Genomic DNA, 26,702 nt, shown 5'->3' with positions numbered 1-26,702 from the left:
CCGCTCTCTTACATCCCCAACCACATTCATAAACTCTTGATGGATGGTAAAACTTATATCTATTTGTTAGTTCACTTAAAAAGATTAATTTCAGTTTATACAGTAAGAAATATTGTGTTAATTTTGAAGTGAAAAGCTTAAGGCCAGTGATGTGTTCTTGCTGTATTTTATTTATTGGAGATATTATTATTTAATATTAAATGTAATATCAAAATTGTCATCATTCAGTTAAACACAGCTTAACTGAGTAGAATCATTCTATAGCCTGTTGTCAGCCCTTAAAAATATATATGCCTTTATATAATTCACAGAAACAAAACTGTCAAAATGCATAGATACATTAATCCTTCTATTGTTATTTCGTGTGTGTGTCCTGGGTCAATTTTGACCAGACTATCAACTATTTTTAGTATTAAGTTTTACATAAATCTGTAAATTATTATTACATAATTAAAATGTATATTAGACATATTTCATATATTCTACAAAAATGAGAAGATCAACCTTTTGTACCTTTATCAGTGTTTTTTTTTTTTTAAAGTGATAGGGTCCTTTTTATGATTTTCACTTTTGTGCTATACCAGTTAAATTTATTTTTTTCTTATATACTAGAGCTGTAGTCAAGTCCAGCTTTGTCGAGTCCAAGTCAAGTCCAAGTCCAGGACTAGTCGAGACCGAGTCAAGACCGAGTCCAAAAGTTTCGAGTCCAAGTCAAGTCCGAGTCCAAATGAGAGAAAAAAGGGTCCTCTTCAAGACCACATACTTAACTACTGATAATGTTTGTGATGCGAGAGAAAGCATATCTCCTATTCTAAGAAAATAATTGTACATTATTATTTGTGATGATCAAAAAGCATGTGAAAACTCTGTAGGACAGGGGTCTCCAAACTACATCCTGGAGGGCCAATGTCCTGAAAAGTTTATCTCCAACTGGCCTTAACACACCTGGAAGATTAATGTGTCTAGTAAGAGCTTGATTAGATGGTTCAAGTGTGTATAATTAGGGTTAAAGTTAACAGGGGCGTTACACAAGATCCTGGGCCCTATGCATAGGCAGTCCTGATGGGAGCCCATGCCCCCCACCCATGAAAATATCCAGGTAAAATAAAATATATTTCAGATTCCTACTTTTCAAGGGCCCTCTCTTCCTTTGGGGCCCTGGTAATCAGTACTGGTTTTACCCCCAGTCCGATCCTGGGAGCTAAACTATAAAGGACACTGGCCCTCTAGAACAGAGTTCGGAGCTGTAAGGACAAATTATTTTTATGTACTTTATTTTCATTTTATTTACTTAATAATGCTGCTTTTGCTGACATTATGTCTGTGGTCAAAAATTAAAATGACTGATGCCCAGACACACGCACACGCACAGCGACACAGTGCACAGACACACGCAAAGCTCGGGATATGACAAATGCGCACAGCAAGGAAGGGATACGTTTGGCTCTACTGGGCATGCGCACATAAATACAGCGACATTTTTGTCACACTGTACTTAGTGCTTGCATAGACTACTCTGCGCTGTCGGAAACAATCAACTACTCCAGCATGCATTAAGCATAATTCACACAAAGTGTTTGCAAGTACGACATGAATTTCAGAATTACAATATTGCGTGGAGCTGTTACTATATGGCCTTATCTATGTTGCATGTAAAAATAAAATATGTAATGTAATAATTAGGGTTGTGCCTGAAGCCGAATTCCTTATTCGGAATGGCAAGGATAATGGCTTAAAAAACGAATAACGCACAAGGAATAATTCTGCCTGAATACTCGGCTGAAGCTGACACAGTCTGGTGTTTGCTAGATAACAGGTGAGCCAGGGCATCAGCGCCAGAAGTGAATGAATGTAAACTTTATGAGTGAAAAGAGCGCAAATCAAACACCGCATTGTTGTCGCCTCTCTGCATGCGCATCTCTCAGAAATCAGAGCGTTGCATGAGTAATTTTACCTATAATAATAGGCTACATCATACACGTTATAGTATTTGTATATATTTAAAAGGCAATGATTTAAAGCTTAGGCTATGGTATGATTCGAATGAATGGAATAAGCACAGCGCGCTCACCAATCAAACAGCAGCGCTGCGCGTCTCAGTCTCTCAAAAACCAAACTCTCCAAAGTTCTCTCTCAGGAGTAGGCTAATAATCAGCTTAGATACGGATACATTGTCTACTTGTCCTACATGTTTGCATCTTTACCTTTTGCTGGTTTGCGCGGCACACACACATTTGTTTAGTGAAGTTCACTAAACATTATAGTATCGCTTAAAGTGTTCTGCGTACTGAAAATGTGCGCATTGAATGGATTCAGTCGTGTTCAAATGATCACTAAACATTTGTCATGACATCTCTCTGCTTGCATGATAAATATTATTTTAGAAATTAATAATTATTTTAGTTTAACACGACATACTTGTTCAGTGATAACTACGAAAAAAATATAAAAAGTCATAACAGTCTTATCAAGTAACTGTACGATGTTGTATCCGAATGCAGACAGGAAAAATTTTGTGATTGTTACAGATACAAATACTGGCTGTTACATGACAATTTAAATATGTAATGTCATAATTATAAAGTTTTTAAAATTTATATATGTAACTGTTGCATAAGGCTATACATTAATAAGCGTTTATCAATTAAAAAAAAAGATTTAGTGTTTTCATTTGCAATAGCATGAACCACGTGTAGCCGAGTAACTCAAGCATTTTTTTAATAAAAAAATCGGCTAGTAGAAATCAGAAGTCTTGCAACCCCTATACTGTACAACAATTAGTATTTCATTATTGTAAAGGGGACGTTTGAGGCGATCTAGGTGTAGACGTAAATAAAACACAATCTAACATAGAAAATTAAATTAGAAACATATAAACTTTTCAGGTCGCAGCAAGTGCACCACTGGTCATGCACATCCTTTCCCGGAACAATACTGAAAGCTGAGATGGAGAAACAGATGATCAAGGATAGACATTTTTTAAATGAATCTATTATCAGAGCTGGAAATCCATTTATTATTTGCTGAAACTTCATCTTCATGGAGAGCGGGTCATGGTTGCCCAGCAACAGCAGACGCCACTGGAGCGCAAGCGCTGATTACAGAGTGCTTTGGAAATAAGGAGAGCGGCGCGCCTAGCGTTTTCCACATGTTTTCAGTCGCGACATCATGCAAATGTGGTTTTGTTTTGAAGGATACATTTTTTTTTTTTTTTTTTTTTTGCTGAACTCGGTCGAGACCAACTAGAAGACTTGGCGAGTCCAATGGCCAAGTCCGAGTGCAAATGCAACGAGTCCGAGACAAGTCCGAGACGACAGAAAAATGTCTCGAGTCCGGACTCGAGTCCAAGACCGGACTCGAGTACTACAGCCCTAACTATAATATACTGGATCACACATAATCATACTATACATGCAAACACAAAGATCTCTAAATATCGTACAATTTAGTACTAAATGTTCTAAGGTAGGGCATGTTCCCCGCCAATTTTTACATCTCTCCCGGGGTCATTATGAAATTCAAAGTCATTTTTATATCCAGACACAAGTGACAATTCTTTAGGAACATTATCCGGCCCCTAATATAGAGACTGCAATCACAAAACCAAGTGATGTTGTATCTGTCTCACTAGATATTACCCGCTTGTTTCCACACTGTTAGCCTTCATATTGTATGGTGTCTGGAGGCAGATTTGATGGCCTCCTCCTGTCCTTTATTTACCCTGGGCATATTGCCAAGGCATCTGTCCCTGATATCCGCTGGCCTGCCAGGGAAAATGAGTACGGATAACAGCACATGCATTACCCGAGAGTGACCCTGAACAGACTGGCCCTCCACTAGTACCACACACACACAAACTGCTGATGGGCTACAGGTCACGTTTGACTGAACTAGATATGACTGATAACAAAGATAAGACTTAGCATCCCAGGCTAAACAGTTATTTAGCAAACTAAAAAATAATTTCCATTTCAAAGCTAATTGTCAACCAAAACTACTCAGGTTCATAATACACAGTTAAAGCTGAGGAAGACTTCCAAACTTACTCCACATGACACACACACGTCTGGAGCTACAGCCCCTGGCTTGCAGTTCTTCCAGAGTCTGAAGAACATCCCATTGCTTTGTTAACTGGAGTGAGAAAATGTTTCCTTCCTGTTCTCGAAGCAACATCAGACATTCACAAGTTCTTTTGAAACACTCAAGCACCTGTCAGCTCACAGATGGAGGATGAATCATAAAGATCAAATCAAGACTTCCCGTTGGTATTAGGGCCCTATGATTTACGTGATGCAGAAAACGTAGACGGAATCATGGAATCAAGTCATAACAACAGAATTTATAGTTTAAAGTCTGACTTATACTTCTGTGTCAGACCTACGCTGTAGTCTTTATGCGTAGGCTATCTGTCAGTTTTCATTTATAGTTCTGCGTAGTTGTCCACGTCGACATACAGTACACATGCAAACCGCTAATCTGCACTGTCCACGGGCATGTTACTGGTGTAACCTGCAGACCACGACAAAAGCCGAAGAAGAAGCAGCTCGTCAGAGAAGCATTATAGCCGTGATAAGTATCAAATCTTTAAATTAGAATTTAAAACTACAAAAGGAGACAACAACGGAGATGATTACATTCTTTCCATCTCCACAAGGACTTGTACCATGGCAGATCAACATTGTTTGTCGTGCACTTGTTCTTTGCTTTGTTTTATTATTTATTTAGTGCACTTAAATACCATAGACTGTATAAAAACACAAAACACAAAACTCAAGAGGAGGGAGGGATTCTAGCAGACCAATCACAGCGCTTGCTGTATGCGTAGAATTGAAGCGCTGTTTGATTTTTGGAGAGATGCAAGTCAGGCTACGGCGTAAAGGAGTTCGTTTATGCATAGTCTACGAAGTAGTATATCAACCTTAACGCAGAATGTCACCGTATTTGTCAAATTTTGAATAAATTATTCAATAGGTAGGGCATTACAATTAAATCACATCGTGATATGGATTAATAACTGTAAATATTAAGCTGGAAAAGTTTAAATATGAATCCTGCATGTTCTGCGTGTCTCTGTTAATGAATGGAGCAGAAGCCGCTTATTACACACATATGGAAGCGCGTGATATTATACCATCCAAAGTGAAATAATTAGTAAATAATTAAACATGCTAAAAATACAGAATTAGGTAACACTGAAACATATGGTGAAGGGAAAAAAAACATTTCATAGGGCCCTAAATGTAATTTTTGTAAAACTTTTAATAAATTGATGTGAAAATTTTAAGTTTTATGATTTTAATGAATTAGACATGCTTTTTGATTAATATAATTTGATTTAACCATTAAAAAGGAGTCGAGAAAATTTTTTAATGGAATAAAACGGAATGCAGAAAAATGTATACGGGAAATATGGAATTTGAAAAAAAAAAAATTGGAATTTGGGAAAAATAAAGATATCATAGGGTACTATGGTGGTATGAAGATTAGAGGAGAACAGAATAATCAAACATGACCTTTGTAAAAAAATTAAAAAATAGTACGGTGAATCTCAAAGGGTTCATATAGATTCGCTGAATACATAACAACCTTCTTGACATTTTATTTTAAGTTCTGTTCCTTCAAGTCCAAATAGCAGTCCACAAAACCCCTGTGGCACAGCATGACTAAACAAACCTATAGGGTTATTCACTCATCACATTAGGTTGTAAGGAAATGCAGAAGGGCATGGGCTTCCACAGAAAGTCTTAATGGGTTTTTATAAAAGCTGTTTTACATTAATATGTAGCAAAGTCGGTGGTTATTATTCCCAGAAAAGACTAATTACACACAGTCATAACTCAAACTTGAATTCTAAAACTGCTGTGTACAAACTAAAGTTTCTAAAAGACATAACAATCAACCACTCGGTTGAATGACTCAATGGTAGTAAACTCATATTCACATGAAGCCAAAATACACAAAATATTCACTGTTAAAGTGGTGTCCTACATATTCTCAGATGATATGCACTCAGGGTGACTCAGAACAACCTTGATTCACAAAACAAATGAAGACTGGAGGTAATGAATCCATTAAACTCACACCCTTCTGAAAAAAAGCTACTACAAAGCTGTTGTCACTGACCACACATTGCATGCGAGAGATAATCTGTTGTCTGAACAACCTGGCAAGCAATAAATGCCTCCTAAATCACTTGTGCTGCAATGAAAACATCTAACTTTACTATAACAACTTAATGATATCTGTGACATGAACAAAGCCGATAAAACTCCAATTCTTTCATATTTAAGAGACAAAGTAAGTACTTTTCCTGTACGAAGCAATTTCTTTTTATTCACTACTTTGAAAATAAGTAAATAAACCAAAAAGAAAAACTTGGAAAACTTTGGTGTGACATAGTGGTTAAACATCACAACAAGTAGGTTTGAATCACATGAGAGGTGACTCATGAGCTATTACTGCTGTGCTCTTGAGGAAGGCAACGAACCCTGGGATGCTCCAAGGGGACAGTTGACACAAGTAAATGTGGATAAAAGGTTCTACTATATGATTGATCTTCCCAATTCCCATGTCATGTGAGACTGTGGTATAAAGATTAACAACGGACTTCATATCATGGTTGATGACTGCTATAATATCATGAGACGTGTCACTCATCAGTCATAACTGTATCAAATGATAGCAAGCTCATTAAATTGTAAAACCTCATAGACCAAATAGGAGGTTATTAAACAATGATGGGTCCTCTCTGGCCTCACATCTCAATATCAAATCAATGATTAGGTTTCTCTTGTTATGAGAATGTGAATCATCATTGGTGTTTAATGTGGTGGTAAAGATCTGGTATCACGGCTTTTGTTTAGCTGCTGACCCTTTAAGTTAAACACTTGTGGTTACTTGGTCTACCACTTTCTATGGGTTTTCTAAAAACCGATGAGGATTTTAATGCTGGCTACCAATGGAAATTAAAATTTTTGACATAACTATTGCTCAAATTTGGTGTTAGGGACAGTGTTTCCCCAAAAACTTTACTGCAATGTATAACTTTTCCAACTTAAACAGTTGAGTTTTACTGTTTTCAAATTCATTCAGCCGATCTCCGGGTCTGGCAGTAGCACTTTTAGCTTAGCTTAGCAGAGATCATTGCATCTCATTAGACGGTTAGCATCTCACAAAAAAAATAAAAAAAATAATATATATATATATATATATATATATATATATATATATATATATATATATATAGAAACTCTGCTCATTTTTGAGCGAGATGCTAACGGTCTAATCAGATACCGAACATGAAGACAACAAAAACACAACCGCAACAATATAAGTAAGTCTATTTATAATGCAATGGTAATAGAGATAAACTTTATAAGTACTATGAAATAACGATTATATGGTAAGAACCCACATCAGATCACATAAGGAAGTTCAAACTAAACAAAAATTTCAAACACTAGAGTGACGTTATGGAGCGAGTTTGAAGTAAAAATGTGTTATTAAATGTGTGCCAATTAACTTGCTTGAATGATAACTCAAATTGTGCAGATGAGAAGATGCTCTTTTAGAGTGGCAGGAATTTCCCAGTGGGGTATGATAAATACATAAACAGACAGATTTATTCAAACAGACTCAATGGCCTAGAAACAACACTGAACATCTTAGTTGTTGCACAGCATTACATTAAAGTCACTGAGAACACATAGAGCCACCTACTCTAATCACCAACCATATTTACTACATTCAAATCATGTTCTTTAGAACTATTATGACTGGTTATTGCCAGGTTGGGGGATTTATGACTTAAGGATGTATCTTAAACGGTCTTGTTTGGTAGATGAACCCCTTAAAGCCTAAGCATTCACCAAATTCAAGAATTGCCAATAAATGTATTATTTTCAAAAGTGGTCCTGACTGAACTAGGAATTAGCACGAGCTAATACACTGGCTAAAATAAATCACACTCTTTAGACGCAAAAAACAAAGGAAAAAAAAAACAGTCAGGCTCATATTACACACACACACACATACAAAAAAAGCAGCTCCAGTAAGACTTTTTGCAACCACTTTTGCTTGAGAAAACAATGGTGCAAACAGCAGCTGACTGGCTGGTTACTGTAAAACAGGAAACCAATTCTTCAAGATAAAGTGATTTAATGAAATCGCCTACATCTCCATTCAGTTTTATCCTTGTTTGCTTTGCTGCTCCCTCTCTCTAACATGCAGTAAATGTCCAGTTAGTCTCCACTGTTACATAAGGCCCATCCCACGGGTGTGCACTGCAGGAAGAGCCAGTCTTACATAACCTGGACTTCTGGTTCCTCTGTCAAACAACTCACCTGTTGCTCATGAGGGATAGCTCATTATACTAAAGCTCTCTCGTGTGTGTGCCAGTGAAAGACATTCAACTGAAAGCAAACAGAAACTCAGCCTCTCTTGCATGTCAAACTTGTAAAAAAAATTCAAAGCATGCTGACAGGTGCAAACAAGCTCTGATGACATGAGGAGACAAGACAGAGGAAGTCAAAGACACATGCATGTGAAGAGCATGTGAATGTAAACAAAATGTAAATAAAACCTTGCAGCTATTACAGGCTCTTGTACCACAAGGTTTGCATTTTTAACACACAAACTTTTGAACCCCTGTGGTCCCTGTTTAGTTGTGTTTGAACACATCATGTGCAAAGAAACCCCGTAAGAAATACATCTGATTTGGGTTAGGTGAACCTGAAACCCAACAATTAGTCCTACATAGGGCTCCCAAAGGAGGATTGGTTGATTAGTCATTCTGGTATGTCAGTTTTGAAACCTTAGTTTTGTGCATCCTTATTCAGTAAACTCTAGAAGTTTTTGCTTTCATAACAGAGTGGTAAAATGAGCCATCTACAGTTTCAGCATTTTGTGTTTCCCTGGAGTCCAATTATAAAATGAGTCAAAATTTTCAGCAGCAAAAATCAGTAAGTATTTTGTTTTCCCACCCTCTCTGACCACTAGAATTACATAGGCTGTTTTCCAGTAATAGTGACAAGACTAGATTATCTCTTTGCAATAAGAAATACATTTCTGAATAATAAATAAATGTTGATATGCTAACAGTCCCCAAAGGGACATGATAAAAAAAATAAAAAAATAAAACAAAAATTAGCATTCTTTGAAGCAGATGAAAAGTATCTCCAAAGAACAGAAAACTTTGGCAAATGGAGGAACGCAAAACTTTTGCGAGCAAACGCAAAATTCCAGAGGAACATAAAATCTTAGCAATTGGACACAAAGGAGTTTTAAGGAAAACAAAAATTTTGCAAACAAACGCAAAGTAGAAATGCTTAAACAAAAGTTGTTTAAGACAACACAACGTTTCTCAGAGAAACACAAAACTTTTGTGTACAAACGCAGTTTCTTAAGGCAATGCAAATGTTTGAGATCAAAAGCAAAGGATCTAGAAAAAAAAAACAAACAACAACAAAAAACAGTAAAACAAACAACAACGAGCAAACAATTTTATCGCTTCTTGAAGAATGCAAACAATTTCGGAGCAAACACACAAGCACTGAAATGCAACTTTTCCTTCTATCTCAAATTTTTTCCAAGGTTAAAAAATTATACGGAGTTCATGATTGTCATGAAGATTTCGTAATTAGGCTTTAATTTTCAATGAATCATCGAAGTGACTTAGCAGGGAGTTCTAAAAGTTTAATAGTGTACATTTATCACTTTTTTTATCTATATAAAACAGCCAGAATAATCCTTCTTTCCATGATATGTCCCATTTAACTGAATGCAAAGAACATTCACACTCATCATTCACATCTGTGTAAAATCTGTAACAGATCACATTCCTCATCTGGATCGGGGAGAACAGGAATGATGAAGGAGGGATTCAAGTTGGAGAGAGGAATGAAAATATGAGTCATACAGAACAAAGAGTCACATGCACATGTACGCACAAATGAAACGCAGATCTTTTGGGATGAGAATATTGTAACATGAATTTAAAGGAAAATAAACCACATGACCTACTTCAGTGATATACACCACATTAAGTTGTACTGAAGTCATGCTGGCTGCTGAAAAAGAACAATGGATGTGACGTGGATGTGAGGCGATCACTTACAAGGTGAGCTCACTAGGATCTATACTGAGCACAATAGATGGATTTATTGAGAAGAAACACACTCTCCATACATGGAAGCACAGCGCTCTGGGTAATAACACGGAGTGCAACGTAACACTAGCACAACCTAGAAGCTACTGTTTAATTTACAGGAGGAGCTGGAATATGGACCAATGAGACTTCACAGTTGGCCAGGGCTACTTGGTATGGTACACTGACTTGTCTAAAGCTTGCAATTACATGGAAAAGATGTAACTTTTATCACTTGTCTTTTTAATCCAGTCACACATGGTTAGGAGTTGGCTTGAGATTTAATGAGGTGAAAAGAAATTTCCAGGATTTAGACGTGTCAGTTTTTGTGTAAAGTTTTCCGGCCACAGGTCAATGAGGCTCTACCTGCTTTATTAGCTGTGGCTGGGGTACACTGCACACTGACACTTTAGCACAACATCCAAAAACAGTGAGTTTAATGGCAGCTTGTGGGATACAGACAACCGCTGCACCTTAACATGTGACTAACTCATAATCAACCCTAATGAATTATTCACAGTTCTTTCCATCATGTTTTAAAACTGAAAGAGAAAGCAATGTGAGGAACTGGAAAGGCTGATATCTGATATCTCTGAAGAGCTCATTATATTAGTGGAGCATATAGTGCAGCACTGTCAAACACACAGCCAGGATGATTAAAGGGAAAAGTTTCAAGTAAAAAAACATTGACAATCTCAATTAGGAGTGTCAATGATCCACTTGAGCGATAGGTGGCGGTAATGCACTTATAGGTCTGTATCCATTGTAAAGTAAGAAGAAGATGACACCTCATGCGTCTGCTGCTTAGAACGTCCTCAGGACAGTTCTAACAGTTCCGAAATTGGTAAAAGAACTATATAAATACTTTTCAGTTTCCTGCACAGACCGATTGTTTTACGTCTTTACACATCAATGTATCGTCACAAGCTACAAGGTTTAGTTTGATTTTGTTTATGTTTTTTTTTTGTACGTTTTAGCCATGATTGCCATCCAAGTCCATTATAAGAGTGATAGTCTGCAACAGTTTGAGTTAAAAATCTCAATTTTGTGTTCTACTGAAGAAACAAAGTCACCTACATCTTGGATGCCCTGGGGGTAAGCAGAAAAACATCTAATTTTCATTTTTGAGTGAACTATCCCTTTAAGTCGCTGGGTTATATTTATAGCAATAGCCAAAAATACAGTGTTTGGGTCAAAATTATAGATTTTTCTTTAATGCCAAAAATGTTTGGGGAAGTCGTAGCCTAGGGGTTAGAGAGTTCGACTCCTAACCCTAGGGCTGTGGGTTCGAGTCTTGGGCCAGCAATACCACAACTGAGGTGTCCTTGAGCAAGGCACCGAACCCCCAACTGCTCCCTGGGCACCGCAGCATAAACGGCTGTCCACTGCTCCAGGTGTGTGTTCACTACTGTGTGTGTGCACTTTGTATGAGTTAAATGCAGAGCACGAATTCTGAGTTCTAGAGATTATGTTCCATGAAGATATTTTGTACGTTTCCTACTGTAAATATATCAAAACCTAATTTGGTTAGTAATATGTGTTGCTAAGAACTTAATATGGACAACTTTAAAAGGCAACCTCGGATTCCAAATTTTCAAATAGGTACATGTATCTTGGGCAAATATTATCATATGCTAACAAACCATACATCAGTGGAAAGCTTATTTATTCAGCCTTCATATGATGTACAGTACCTATCTCAATTTTGAAAAATGTACCCTTATGATTGCTTTTGTGGTCAAGGGTTGAATATAACACATAAAAATGTATTTCGTAAAGAGCCCCTTTTGGCACCTATTCATAATTCTTTACATTTTTCTACATGCCCTCATAAAAAAAGGTATAAACCTCAAATTGTTAGTAAGGGTGAGGTATGATGTTGTCTTGGCGTAAACACAATAACAGCATTCCAGAGCTTCCAGTGAGAGATTAATCTTCTCCCAGAGCAAAGACTGCCATGCTAGATGCAAGTTCATCCCTCGCAAACATTGTGACTCTTCACCTCTCTCCGCAAACACTCTGTTGGGTCAGAAGAGCATTGCTGTTGTTGCTTGCTGGCAGATTGAATAAAACATTGATTCAGTATGGAGCATATTCCAGTGTTTTTTAAAATGAGTGTTTGTTCTGAAATCTCTCAAATGTCTGTACATTTTTGTAGTTTAAACAAATCAAATACTTTTGAAATTCATCCAAATAATGCATATTTGTTGTGTACTTTCTGCAGACTCAGCTGTAGCCTAAATTCCAGCCCTGGAACTAATCTGAGCCCATTTAGACAGACAGTCTTTATCTTTTAGACAGTCTTTAGGCCTTTAGCTTTATCTTTTACCTTTAGTGAGAGTATTTGACAAAGGTCAAATTTAATGAGAAGCATTTTGTAGGAGGGAAAACTGTAGGCCTATGTAACAATCACAGACATCGCTACTCAACAGATTTGCATTTCTCTGAAGAACCCAGAGTTAACTGAAAAATAAGAGGTAATTTTTTCCATAATGCCAAACTTGTGCTTAATATTTTTGAAGAAACCTTAATACACATAACACATTATTTTATGAATAGGAAGCTCAAAAGAACAGCATTTATTTTAAATTGAAATCTTTTGTAACAAATTTGTGATTTACTTCTTATTAATTCATTCAAAATTTGAATGCGGTTTTCTGCATCGCGGAAATCATAGGGCCCTACAGTAAACATCTGCCTGCTGTTTGCCCGACGCCTTAAAACCCAAAGTATCTCCATATAATGGACCCAGTTCTCCTTTTTTTTTTTTTTACTTTTTTTTTAGACTAGTTCTGTACACGCGAGGGGAGGGTGGACAAAAGCAAGGAGTGGTGGAATCAGAATTAAATATAAACAATATATCGATATATACAATATGTCAATATATGTTTAATAAATATCTCGATATATTTTAAATATCGAGATATCGCCCACCCCATGCAGATATAAGCTATTTCATTGCACTTTAACAAGTAATCTGAATGGCCTATATATGTGCAATATTTTAAACGAGCCCTCACTAATGGAGTTTAATGCCAAAATACAAACGCATCTCATTCTTGTTTCTTTGGCGGTGCGTCGGTCTCGTCATGAGGTGCGCGGTCCAGAGCGATGTATGACTGAAGCATCAGTTCAATTTAACTTTACTCCAAATATATGAACTTATCTGTATTGAATACTTTATATTTTGCTTGTTCGTTTATGTCCAATATTAGTGTTAAACTGTTAGACTTTAAATGAAATCTACTATTGATTTTCACCTTTGACTGACTTGCAGAACATGTAGACTGATAACTTCTGTGCACAGATGTCATATCCCGCTGTCACAGGTAGCGGGATATGACAGCTGCGTATGACAACATATGAACTAGCTGTTTTAAATACAGTATTTGTATAGTTAATGATAGTTTATCAGTATGTTTGAAATTATATTTTTTCGATTATTGGTGATTCAATGGGTAGGCATTTAAGTTTTGTACAGTCAACATTTCTGTCACTTTGCACACCATCTGATATTTAATTATTTTTATCAGTGCATTTTGGGATAGAAACAATGTATATAGGGATGCTCCTATGCTGCCTTAAAAATCTCCATGCAGCTCAACAGGTATTCAAATATTCTCTTTTTGAGCTCTCTTAAAGAGATGACTTGTCCAAAATCTTCTATAGACAAGCTAAATATTAGATGTAATGCAGCATGCAGCATTGTGTATCGGTCCATTTTGGTGTTGCAGAGATCTCACTTGGTTACATCTACAGACTACAGATGTGAGATCTTCAGAATCACTACCACAGAAACAACAGAAATAGCCACAAAGACCCTATCCCTGACACACTAAAATCTGGATCATAACATTTTTCCTCTCTGATAAATCATGCAAATAACAACCAGGGGCCATTTTGATAATATATCAATGTTAGCTCTTATGTAACCTGGAGACCAGTCCTAAATTATTTATAGACATGTAGCCAACCTTGCAGTACGACTAACTCTTGATATCTATGGAACAGAGGCACTAATCAATAGGTTTTGAGGTCAGAGCCTCTTTAAAGCTGTAAGTGGACCCTGTGGACTGCATTTCCCAACAAAACCTCACTTTAATTGATTACTGATTGAAAGCGTCCAGAAGGTCAGAGTTATTGGAATGGCTGGTGTGGAGGAGGTCTGGTGACAGAGAGACACAAATTGCCATTAAAGAGCATGATTAAACACTCTCAATCAGTAATCAGTTGAACATTGCTCTCTCAACTTTGAGCTGAAATCTGGAGGTCAAAATGGAGAACTGTTTTCAGAGGCTCCAGGCTCTCTTTCCACTGGAATGGATCAGAACACATGGGAGAGGCCAGCCCATAAGAGAAAGAGCCAAAACAACACACAGACCAATGTAGATGAGAAAATCTAGTTCACTCTTTGTGAGAGTGGCATATTGCCAATAACTATTACATGAAGAGCCAAACGATATGAAACGCTGCTGCTGTGGGAGCTCTGGTTGCATGAAAACAAATATAAGATCAACTTAAAACAACAACGATATCAAAACTGAAGGAAACACAACTGATATCTTTGATACAGTTTGAAATCAACTTCAAATCTTTATTTCACCCAGAGATTCTAGTAGGACTGGGCGATAAATCGATTTTTTGTAGATTACATCTACAATCGATTTGTTTGAATTAAAATTGGTTTTCTTTTTAACATCTGCCGATGCTCCACTCAATATTTTTGGGTTAAAGAATGATTTTAACAGATACCGCACATTCACATGCAATCGTTTTCACAATAATGCATTCAAACGAATGTAATCTTACAGTGCTACTTCATCATCAGATGATTTGCAACTGTAGTGTGGTGTCAAAGTTTAGACAGACTTTTAGCGCAGCAGGCGCAGCACGACAACTCACGCGTCCGGTGGAGACACAGTTAAACACTGTCTGCTCTATTTACAAATAATTTATATTTAATAATAATAATAATAATAAAAACCTAAACCAGCGGTATTACAAGATGGAAATATAGACTAGAAAATATGTTTACACTTGCTCTGTCCTACGACTCACTGCGGAGTTATCAGTTTTAATCTGAACAGCTCTTACCGCCAAGTTTGCATTTGGATGGTTAGATACATGATGGGCTAGTATAAAAAAAAAAAAAAAATTAAGGTCTTTCCAGCATTAAGGTAATACTGTTTCTTTTTTTTTATCATCTCGTCTCACTTATAAATTTAACTGGTAAATGATAAAGAATGATATCCCCCTTTTGTATTGCATTGCATATCAGGGATAACAGATTGATAAAAAGACATGCTATTGGTGACTAGCTCAAACTTTTGATACTTTGCTGTTTACAATGGCAGCGCTTGTCATCTTGTTTTTTGGCTTTCTAAATTGCACTTTAACCCCACGGGGGAAATCCTGATCAAATACCAGAAGGTAAAATCAAAACAAAATAGTTAAAACTTCTTCTAAAAAATTTCTTTGTCATCGGAATATTTTTTTTTTAGGCCATATCGCCCAGCCCTAGATTCCAGCATGTACACTATTTCCTGATGCTAGTCACATTTGATTTATATCACCCTATACCTATTTTTCCTTTTCTTCTTTCTCTCATGTGTTTGTGTTTGGAGGAGCTGTACAATTGACAGTCTGACTCAGGTTCTCTCAGCTGACATAGAGGGAGAGACCCAAAAAGAAAACAAGCAAGAAAATGAAGGTGTGGAGAGAAGAGTGCTGCTGTGGGATTGACAGATGCAAACTATTTTGTACTTTAAGCCACTGGTTGATTATTCTCAACTGATCTTAATAGTTCTGGGGAATTGTGGAGCTTTCTGTAGGACAGAAGACACTGTTGTTGTTACTGACCAAGAGATAAAATCCAAGTGTGTTTTTGCCACTTGTCAGCCCAAACCTATTTAGAGAGTAAACTTACCTGTACTCTAGCAGTAACATTCTCCATGTAGACAAGGGGCTACGCAATTTAGTGATTAGATTCATTTAGAAATCTGTGTGTTATCAGGAATTCTGAACAGCATATCACTATCTCTAAATCGCAAGGATGCTTAACATTTAGCATGAAAGACGAGGGAGATTTCAGACGGACAAAATCAAGTCCTGCCCTTCTCATTTGAGAAGCTTCCCTCGTATATACATCACAATGAGAAAAATGGGGTGATGGTCTTGGATGAATGGCACAACAATGGGCCTCAGCATCTCGTCACGGTATCTCTGTGCATTCAAAATGCCATCAGTAAAATGCACCTGTGTTTGTTGTCCATAACATACACCTGCCCATACTATAACCCCACCGCCACCATGGGCCACTCGATCCACAACGTTGACATCAGCAAACCACTCACCCACATGTTGCCATACACGCTGTCTGCCATCTGCCCTGCAGATGATATGCAGATGAGCTTCGCTGAGACGGTTCTCATGGCTTTCTGAAAGTTCGCACAGAAATTGTTGCACTGACAGGCTGTTGAAACAGCTGTGCGGGTGGCTGGTCTCAGACGATCTTGGAGGTGATGATGCTGGATGTGGAGATCCTGGGCAGGTGTGGTTACATGTGGTCTGTGGTTGTGAGGCTGGTTGGATGTCCTGCCAAATTCTCTGAAATGCCTTTAGAGACGGCTTATGGTAGAGTAATTAACATTCAATTCACAGGCAACAGCTCTGGGGGACATTCCTGCAGTCAGCATGCTAATTGCATGGTTAAGTTGTGGTTAAGCTGTATTTACAACACTGTTCCAGAACAGTTCAAACCAAATATTTGTGGGTGTGCAACACATTTTACAGAAGAATATTTCCTGATCCTGATAGAGTAGACTACAATGCTGGCTGTTTTGACTCACAGCATGTAAGTATGTTTTCAAATTCAAAGAATTTGCCACTGATGATTCAAACGCGAGTTTTGAGCAGTGTAGAGTACCACTTGTTGGTTGTCGTTTCTCTGATCACAAATGCAGACATGGTTTTATGTTTACATGGTACGATGCAACCCAGCGCATGAAAAGTCACTATAAGTCATTATAATCAGTAATTACGTCCCCACTGGAGGCAACAAATGCCTAGTTTGTAATGGGTTTTTATTATTTTTGCCTCACTGCACCAGGGCACGGCATCAAAGTATGTTAAGGGGCGTGACATTTCCATTATACACTTGAGGTATTCGGCCAATTACAAATCACTGGATAGCTTGCAAATTAGAGCACACCTCGCTTTTCAGAACAATTAGCTTTGTAAAAATCGACTCGTTTCAGAAAGGCGGGCCATACAGGAGAAACAATAAAGTACAGTATGTGGAAAATAATGTTTTTTGAACCTTAAAAAGTGTAAAAACATTGCATTACACCAAATACAAATTTTTATTTTTTAGCAACGTCATATGACCCCTTTAAATGGGCACTTCAAGCCAACAGAAACAGCAATGATAAAGTACTGGTGGAACATTACAGCAAGCTTAATTTCAGTCATTATTCACCCGGGGAGTTTTCTTTCTTTCTGTGGCAAGTTGTCTCTGAACAAAGGCGTTGATTTAGGCTTGGAGTGTGTAATTATGTATCCAGATGTAAGTGCTGGGCTTTGATGGTGCAAGTGTACCAAAACATGTTAATTTAATATAACCCCAAATCTATCAGACAGTATAACTCCCACACTGTACAGCAACAAAATAGCCATAAATGTACAGTGATATAAAGAATCTGACACTCAAATGATTGAAGAATGTACTAGAATCACTAGAATGGTAACAATATCATGTTTCGCCCTGTTTTGGAAGTTGGAACTGTACGTATTGTATGAGTTTTGCCCCAAGCTTACAAAAATACAAAGCAGTTGGTTGGTGTAGCTGTATTTTCATAATAACAGGCTATACAATATCAAGGCTTGTGATTTATATAAGGTTACTTTTTAACAAGTGTGGACATACTTGAATACAGAATACAGTTTTTAGTGGGTTTTAAACAGGCTGACTGAAGATTTAAGCCGTCAAGACACTGCACTGGAGTGTTTGCACATAGAGGTGTGAGGAAAGGAGTATGGCATGAAGGGAAGGGAGGTAAATTAAGTGTACATTCCCAGCTATGTTGTCTGTGAAACCCTGCGACACATCCGGCAACTGATCTTTGACCCCTGCAAACCTGTGACTAAGCAAAACCAGGGCACATAAGACACAGCTGTGAAAGAGCTGCGAGAGATTAACTCTCACATATACACTTCAACAATATACACAATATTAGAAATAAGGTCTGCCGCAAAACAAGCAAAAACCTAAAAAACGAAACTAATCTAAAACTATTTCTTGTGACAGAAGCAAAAGGAAAAGTCATGTTTTGAGAAGTAACGCTTGTCCTCGTTCTCTGTCCCTCCACCCTTCTGTTCCCCCAGGACTTCATTTAACCTACTTCTGTGTGAAACTCACTTCCAGATGGAGCTCACTTTTTATCCGTCCTCCACTTTCTCCATATTTTCCCACAATATGCCCACAGACATATGAATTCATGAGAAAGTGAGAGCTAGTTCTTGACTTATGTTTTGGTGCACCACTGAGAGCCACAGAAACTCCTTTCTTCCCACTGCCATTACTCTATGAGAGCATGATTTATATGCAGTGTTTAATACATCTACATTAATGACACTTAGCTATCTCTGTTCAATTTTCTACCCTAGTACAGGTGCATCTCAATAAATTAGAATGTTTTTTTATTTTGTTAAATATGATGCAAACTCATCGCAATTAATAGAACCAAAGACTTAAACTACTTCAGTCTGTGTGTATTGAATTTAATTAATACACGTTTCACAATTTGAGTTAAATTCCTGAAACATAATGAACTTTTCCATGACATTCTAATACTGTGAAAACACACAATGTTTACATGAAGACTCAGTTGGTTATGCTTAAAATTAAAGTAAACAGTGGAGAGAAAAACATATGTGTGCCTGTATATAAGATGCGTGCAGTAGGCCTATTAAACATGCAGCCTACAGTCATTACTGTCAAGGGATAGATCATCCTAAAATTGCATTTCTGTCATTATTTACTCACTGTCACGTTTTCCCAAACCTATATTAATTTCTTCCTTGTGCTGAACACAAAAAGAAGATATTTTGAAGAATGTGGGTAACCAAACAGTTGCTGGTCCACACTGAATTTGATAGTAGCAAAAAATACTGTGGTCACAGAAGTCACTGTGGACCAGCAACTGTTCCTCAAAATAGCATTAATGGTCAAAAGAAAAAAGAAACTCATTCAGTTTTGAGTTAGTGAATGATGGTATAAAAATAAAATTGATTGACAGACAGCTGAAAGTATTTTTTGTTTTGGGTGAACTATTCCTATAATGTTGACAAACCACCATAACACAAAGAGATCATGTGATGCAGAAGACTGGAGTAATGGCGGATGAAAATGTATTTTTGCTATCTAAACACTTTAGAATAGGGAACACATATTCACTATTAACTATGATTTCCCCCTCAATGCATTTCTTTTCAGGTAGTAGGTTTAAGGGATCTAAAATATGGTCATGCAGGAATAATTTAGAAATACTAATAAACAGTCACTATGCTGTAGTAATATGCATGCTAATAAGCAACTTGTTAACAGTGAGAATAGGGCCTTAAAATGTGAACTTACATTAATGCATTTGGCTGATGTTTTTCTCCAAAGTGACTCACATTGCACATATAAAGGTTCATGCATTCTCTGGAAATCGAACTCTTGCTGTGACTAGCTTCATGCTCTACTGTTTGAGCAACAGGAGTGATAAAGTGTTGCAACTGTAACAAAAAAAATTCTCTAGTACTAATATAATCATTTTCTTATTTTAAAATCATGAAAACAGAAGTGGAATTTTTCTGTTAGAGATTGTAAGGAGTACTGGTATGGCAAGAGGGATCTTATTATGCATTTCTTATTACACCTATTCACCTGATATTCTTTCATTTTTATAATAAGCATTTTTTTACAGTTATCACTGTATTGTTGTATGTGTAAACACACAATGTAATCTGAAGTGATTTTTTGCCAGTTTTATCATCTGTCATGTGAATCATAAATCCAAGTTGTAGCACAATTTTAGGGTATAATTTAAATTAGAAGCAGATGAGATTAGGGATGACTCATGTGCCAAAGTTTGGATGTGTCACAGCAAGCACCAGTAATAATTTACCAATGGAACTCTGGGAAACAGTAGCTGATGTCAAAAGGTCAGACGGTGCAAAGTCCAGTTGTTTACTGTACATGCAAGACACCCCAACTGTTTACCAACATCTGTTTACTTCACAGCAATCTGTTTCATGAAGTGTTTACAGAAGGCGGTTTAGGAGCCTCAGTCTGTCCACGCTGAGAACAGGTGCACTGCTGAGACTCAGCTGCTAATCTCATTGAGACAAAAACATGACGGCCAGAATGGGATGAGACCCTTGTCCCTCTGCCCGCTTTTGCTGCATTAGCAATCCAACGGCACATGCCATGATCTGAACTAGCAACCTTATGGTGTGCACAGTCACCAGAAGAATTGAACTCCTGAACTCTGAGACACCCTGATACTGATCTTATTTATGTCTGTGAAAAAAAGAAATAAGGCAAGCAGGTGAGGAAAAAAAAAAATCACCATTTGTGATCGTAATAAGCCCAGGGACCAAAGACATAAATTATTGTGCATGCATAGTGGGAGAGAGATAAGAACCTCATTTCAACATTATGCCATATGTGTATGAATGGACTGCATCTGGAGTTTCAGATAAGATGTATAATATATGACATGAATTGGGCTGCACGATAAATTGCATGTGATTGTCATGCTCATCTCATCAGTAAAGCTGTAATTAGTAGTAAATCTCCATCACATGCATTCAGATGGAGCAACATTTAATACTCGGAGCCAAAATTCACTGACAAGATACACAATATCGCATTCATAATTGCAGATTAATCACTTTCGGCTATGAGTGCACTATTGTGTAGATTGTCAACACTAAATAGAATTGACATTAATGTATCTCTGACTGTATGAGAAAGCTAGAAAAACAGCCATAAAAAGATTTATCAATCATTTACTAACAATAATAAATGCATAATAACCATATCCCAGCCTATATCCTCTGTTTATTGGGCTCTAGTTTTAATTTAACCATATAAGATGCTCATCTCAACTTACATGCCCATTAAACTTGTGCAAGGTACTTGTACGATCCTCGTGGCTGTGTTTTTGTGAGTGCTGTATTTTCAAAGGTTTCGTTTGATCTCTGGTTGCTAAGATACTGAACACAAACAGCCGTAAATCACATGAATAGGTTGTAGGGAATGATTTATTTTCCTAATCTCACATTGTCCTTTAGCATAGTCTGTGTGTCGGTTCCGGGGTGTAACTCTTCCAGTGGAATCTCAAGAATGAGGTTCTGCTCGATTTGTCAAAGCCGACATGGTCCCAATAACACACAGTGAGCAGAGAGAAACTGGATCCTCTTTCTTCCTTCAGCTTTCTCTTTGTTTCTTTAAGAACAGCACCAAAAAGATTCAATATAGAATAAAAACAGCTTTAGAATAGTGGTCAATGATATTGACTTTTTCAGTGAATTATGCTAATATCTACACTGTCAAAGTCTACATATATCCAGCATGTGTATACTACTATTCAAAAGTTTTGAAAATATTTTTAAAGCTGCATTTTCAGCAGCCGCTGAAAATCCAACCACTCCAGTCCTCAGTGTCACAACCTTCATAAATCATTCTGATATGATATGCTTATCTGGTGTTCAAGAAAAACTCATTTATCATCAGTGTTGAAAACAATTGTGCTATTTAACATCTCTGTAGAAACTAGGATTTTCCCCAAGATTCTTCAAAAGAACATCATTTATTTGAAATCGTTTGTAACACTTTATAAATATGGAGTACTACTACTGGACAGAATTTGTATTGATTTCCATTATGGATATGGAATCATGCAGATTTTATTTGATAACATTTTGAGTACATATTTTGTTCAGCACTTAATTTCAGAATTTTTGCAATATTCTACATAATATTCATTCAAAAAAAAAGTGAAATATCTATTATCAATTAAGGAAACTAGACAACTTCCTTTAACTGGTCAGACAGGTGTGGTTATCATTGGATGAATGGTCTGGTGATGAGGCCTTCCCCATTCTCACAAAAGTAGAATGATTACTTAAACTTTGTAGCTGCAGTTATCATTATAGTTATTTAGCTTTGGTGTGAACAGGGCTTAAAGCTTGTGCAGAAATTTTGTGAATCAAAAGCACTCGGCTTCTTAGTATTTATCGTCTGTGGAAGCAGACGAACAGAACAGGATGGAAGAGAGATGAGCATCCATGATTACACTTACAGAGAAATTTCATGAACAACTGAACTGAGGCGAGGGCATGTGTGCACACACACCACTGTTGCCTTAGCAACTACTGCTTCTGTATAATCTCTACCACAATAATGATACACCTTAGGAAAATCTGTGACAAGAATGATATATAACTAAGTCTACAATCTTTCAGCGAGATCCTTCAGGGTCTGAATGCTAATCACAAACAGGGAGCACAAAAAAGAAAAGAAAAGATGGTTATGATAATAAGATGATAATGGTTTACATAAGTTGATGTATTTCATGTATCATGACTGTGAATGTCTGAATGGGATCTATAACTGCATGTGCCTACTACCTCCACGCAGACAAACTATTAAAGAGCAGCCCTATCAGCACTCTCTCTTCTTTCAAGCTTCATTGCCCTCTGGACAGCCCCTGGAAACTAATGACTTCTGTGTCCACATCCTCATCAACCAGCTCACAAAGTTTTATCATCATCACGTTGATCCAATTTCATCTATACCTTATGAAAAACTGAACTGTGGAACTGAAGCTGCAGAACAAGTCTGAGATCAGCTTTAAGATGCAAGATCTTAATGATACTGATGCTACTGATAGATTCTAGTAATAACATGGGGTATCCTTGGTCTGCCATGAGTTTACTCTTGTCAATGAAGTACTGCATGAACTCAGTCCACACTGATAAAGAGGACAGAAGGATGAAGAAACGTGAGAGAAAGAGAGATAAGAAAGAGCGAGGGGAGTAGGGCAGAGGGAAACAGGACCGTGGCTTAGTCAGACAAGTGGTTCTCTGTTTGGACTATCACTGAAGTCTCTGTCCTGTTTTTCGCATTCTCTCTCACCCTCTTTTTCTTCTTCGTGCACTACTCTTCTTATCAATCTTGCATTCCATTTTTGGTTCCTATCTTTCTCTTGTCTTGTTTTGTCACTTTCTATTCTTTGAAGTTACTACACACTCTGTCCCTGCTGTCGATGCAATCAAATCTCTCTATTGGTCCATCTGAGAAAGTGTGGTGTTGGGAAATTCATGACAAGGCCCTCTTCTACCTCCTCATGTATGATACACAAGGCATTGTGCAGAATGAATGCGGAGGTCGTCTCACTGAAACAGAACGAGGGCTCTCTCTGTGTCTGGCACCACTAGTCATGTGCCACTAAAACAACTGCTATTTCTCGTGCTCTCTGTGATTTAGCCTGAATTTATTTTAACTGCAATATTGTGAAATGTTGCAAATCCTGTGATGGCAAAGCTGAATTTTCAGGAGCCATTACTCCAGTTTTCAGTGTTACATTATCCTTTAAAAAACATTCTAACATGCTGATTTGCTGCTCAAGAAACATTTCTTTTTATTATCAAATTTGAAAATAGTTGTACCGTTTAATATTTCTGTGGAAACTGAAAATAGAAAGTTCAAAGTTCAAACAGAAAACTTTTCTACAATAAATTTTTTTTTACTGTCAGTTTTGATCAACAGAATGCATCCATGATAAATATATAGAGAGAAAGAAAGAGAGCTTTACAAAAGAGAGATATTGAAAAGTGTGAATATTGGTAAAAATCATAAAAATAAATAAAAACATAAAACAGATTATATCTAATTGTGACCATCCTTATTCTATATCACATGGCTGCAAAGTCCAAAAAAAAGTAAAACATAAAAAAATGACAACACACTGCACTGAACACATCAGATGCAAGATTCATACAATCACCCGAGACATTTTAATATTCACATGTTGGAATCATAACCCGCTGGTCAACATATATGACTGCTGATTCACTCAGATTTACTAATGCACCTTTATTCTTCTTATTGGGCCGAGTCTGATCAGACTTGCCCAACTGTGAGTCTAACTTAGGGCTTATTAGGGCTATTTATAAACAACCATACCGCTGACATCTGTGTGCTAATATCTTAAACCACAGTCCATGCGCAGAAATCATGAAAATGGACTTGATTGAGCAATTCAGGCCATCTGTGTGCAATGATTAAAAGAGCAAATCCTTCACCTTGGTACAGAGTTTAAAGAATGGCAGTGGTTTGACCCTGACCCTTAAAATATGTCTTAACTTGTGATGACACCCCTGAAGCAACCTGTGTGGTCTTCTAAGTGCATTTTAAATGGACTGAAAAATTGTGCAGAGCCACAGGCCGGGCTGAGCAAAAACTGAAGGGCTGAGCAAGTGCTCTTAATGAAACCTATGTCAAAGACAACATCAACACCTATAATAAAATACACAAATAATGACTTTCCACCCATCCTAGAGCTCTGCAGAACATTTTTCAATGCCTACCATCATTCATCAACAATCAGACCAATTTCTATTCACAGTTAATCTAAAATAACACCAGTTGCCACAGTTAGTGAAATGAGTGTGAATTCAGGATTTACAGTAATTTGAAATTCATTTTTATAAAAGTGAAGTCTAATAGAAAATGTTACCACAGCGTTACTGCCCTAGCAACTATTTTATTTAGCAGAAACCATAGTTACCATGACCCAATACAGTCAGAGAGAATCCCAAATCTTACCTGGATGAAGAAATGGAAAAGTCTCCACCATCCAACAGTCTGATTTTGCAGAAGAGCATCCCATTGACAAACGGCACAGCCGTGAGCTCCTCCAGGGTGAAGTGTATCTGAAACTTGAACTTCTTCTTTTTAATTAAAAACGCCATACTCTTTTGAGACCGGACTCTGGATGTCTGAAGGCAGAGGTAGATGGAGACAGGGAGATGTTGCTGTTTTTTAATCTGGTGCTTGGAAGTCCTTCTCAATCTCAATGTAAGTGCTTTGAAAGCTCAGCATCTCTGAAGATTGAGACTGTCCAGAGGAACACCGAGTGACAGGGGAGAGAAAAATAATAATTATGACATAATATAAACTTAAAGAAACTACATCAAGTAAACACTCAAAGGTATCGTGGGATGGTTACATTCTCTACAGAAAAGCAAACGTTCCCTGGAGAGTTAGTTTAGCTTGAAGACGTCCATTATATTCAGATGTGAAGATCCCTGGTAACTTAAGTTACTCCACTCTGGCATAAAACCAAGGAAACATGCATGTTTTTTGAGAATTAATGACAATTTCTAGCAAAATTTGCATCATAGTTTCTCTCTAATAATCTAAAGTAGTAGCCCGTTGTTTTCAGTGTCGTAACTGAAAATTTGAATAGAGACAGTTGAATACTTACGACGGCGAACAGTTTTCACATGACAGCCAGGACAGAAATCACTGGACGGAACCAATTAGAAAGCGAACCATAATAGAATTAGTAACTAGATGTAAATCGTATCAACTGTTTGGCGTTGAGTCAAAGGTGGACTGACTGCTCGGGACTGAAGCTTACTAACGTAACGTTTGCTCTTTAGTGAACTCCGGTAAGCGCCGCCTCCACGGACGCGTGGATTCAGCCGAGCAGTTCACCGAGAGAGTGTCTGAAACTCCGTTACAACCACAAGAAGAGCGCAACAGTACTTCAGACTTAAACGCCGACAAAAACCGTGACATTCCGAGCGCAGACGTGTCGTTAAGGTTTACTAATATGTAGGTTATTATGATACTATATTGAGATACTCATCAACACCATAAATACAAACCACGGTTTCAACAGAGGCAGAAAACAAACGCTCCTGCTGTCAAGGAGAATCTCTAAAGTAGACAGTAATCAGGAGGATTTCGCGCGAATGTGGAGAACTTGCAGAAGAATCGATGCTTGAGATTTGTTCTAAAAAAGACTTTAGCGTCATCTCGTGGCCAGATACTGCCAAGCATATTCGAAAAGCATTTAATGCATGGTGTTCAGGGCCCAGTTGCATACAATTTTAGATTAGTCTTAACAGTTAGTCATCTATTTTTTTTTCTTTAAGACTTTAAATTCGTTTACATAAAAATGTCGATTAGTCGAATTAGTTGAATCCAAATAATTAAATAAATACATAAATAGTTAAGCTAATGCAACTGGCCCCAGAAGTAGAATATAATAAGGTAAATCATTAGTATACTTTAACCAATGTTAAAGACTTCTTATTCATACAATAATATATATATATATTAATCTAAAAAAAAAAATATTAAGAAACTTCTATTATTATTGTAGTAAACCTCATAACTAACACATTATTATTAGAATATTATTTTTTGTATATTTACAATTTAACAGTGTCTTTAAAAGTGACAAATTTGTTACGTTTAACTTATGTGCACATGTGC

The 26,702-nt window shown here is 37.1% G+C and overlaps 1 protein-coding gene across 2 annotated transcripts in view; it reads right to left on the bottom strand.

Moving 5' to 3' along the window:
- Positions 1 to 26,155, bottom strand: part of LOC128007472 (protein FAM102A-like) — a 37,878-nt gene extending 11,723 nt beyond the window's left edge. The window contains exons 1-2 of one of the 2 annotated variants that reach the window (XM_052592811.1): positions 25,684 to 26,155; positions 25,023 to 25,313 (exon numbers count right to left, since the gene is read on the bottom strand). In XM_052592811.1, the coding sequence (XP_052448771.1) occupies positions 25,023 to 25,168 (146 nt within the window). In that variant the 5' untranslated portion in view covers positions 25,169 to 25,313; positions 25,684 to 26,155. The remainder of the gene's footprint in view (positions 1 to 25,022; positions 25,314 to 25,683) is intronic. The other variant, XM_052592812.1, reaches the window with a different exon arrangement.
- Positions 26,156 to 26,702: the final 547 nt, after the last annotated feature.

This window comes from Carassius gibelio, chromosome A5 (genome assembly GCF_023724105.1).
Source record: "Carassius gibelio isolate Cgi1373 ecotype wild population from Czech Republic chromosome A5, carGib1.2-hapl.c, whole genome shotgun sequence".
Lineage (NCBI taxonomy): Eukaryota > Metazoa > Chordata > Actinopteri > Cypriniformes > Cyprinidae > Carassius > Carassius gibelio.
The sequence above is the reverse complement of the archived record's forward strand: the minus strand, read 5'-3'. Positions and strand labels throughout refer to the sequence as shown.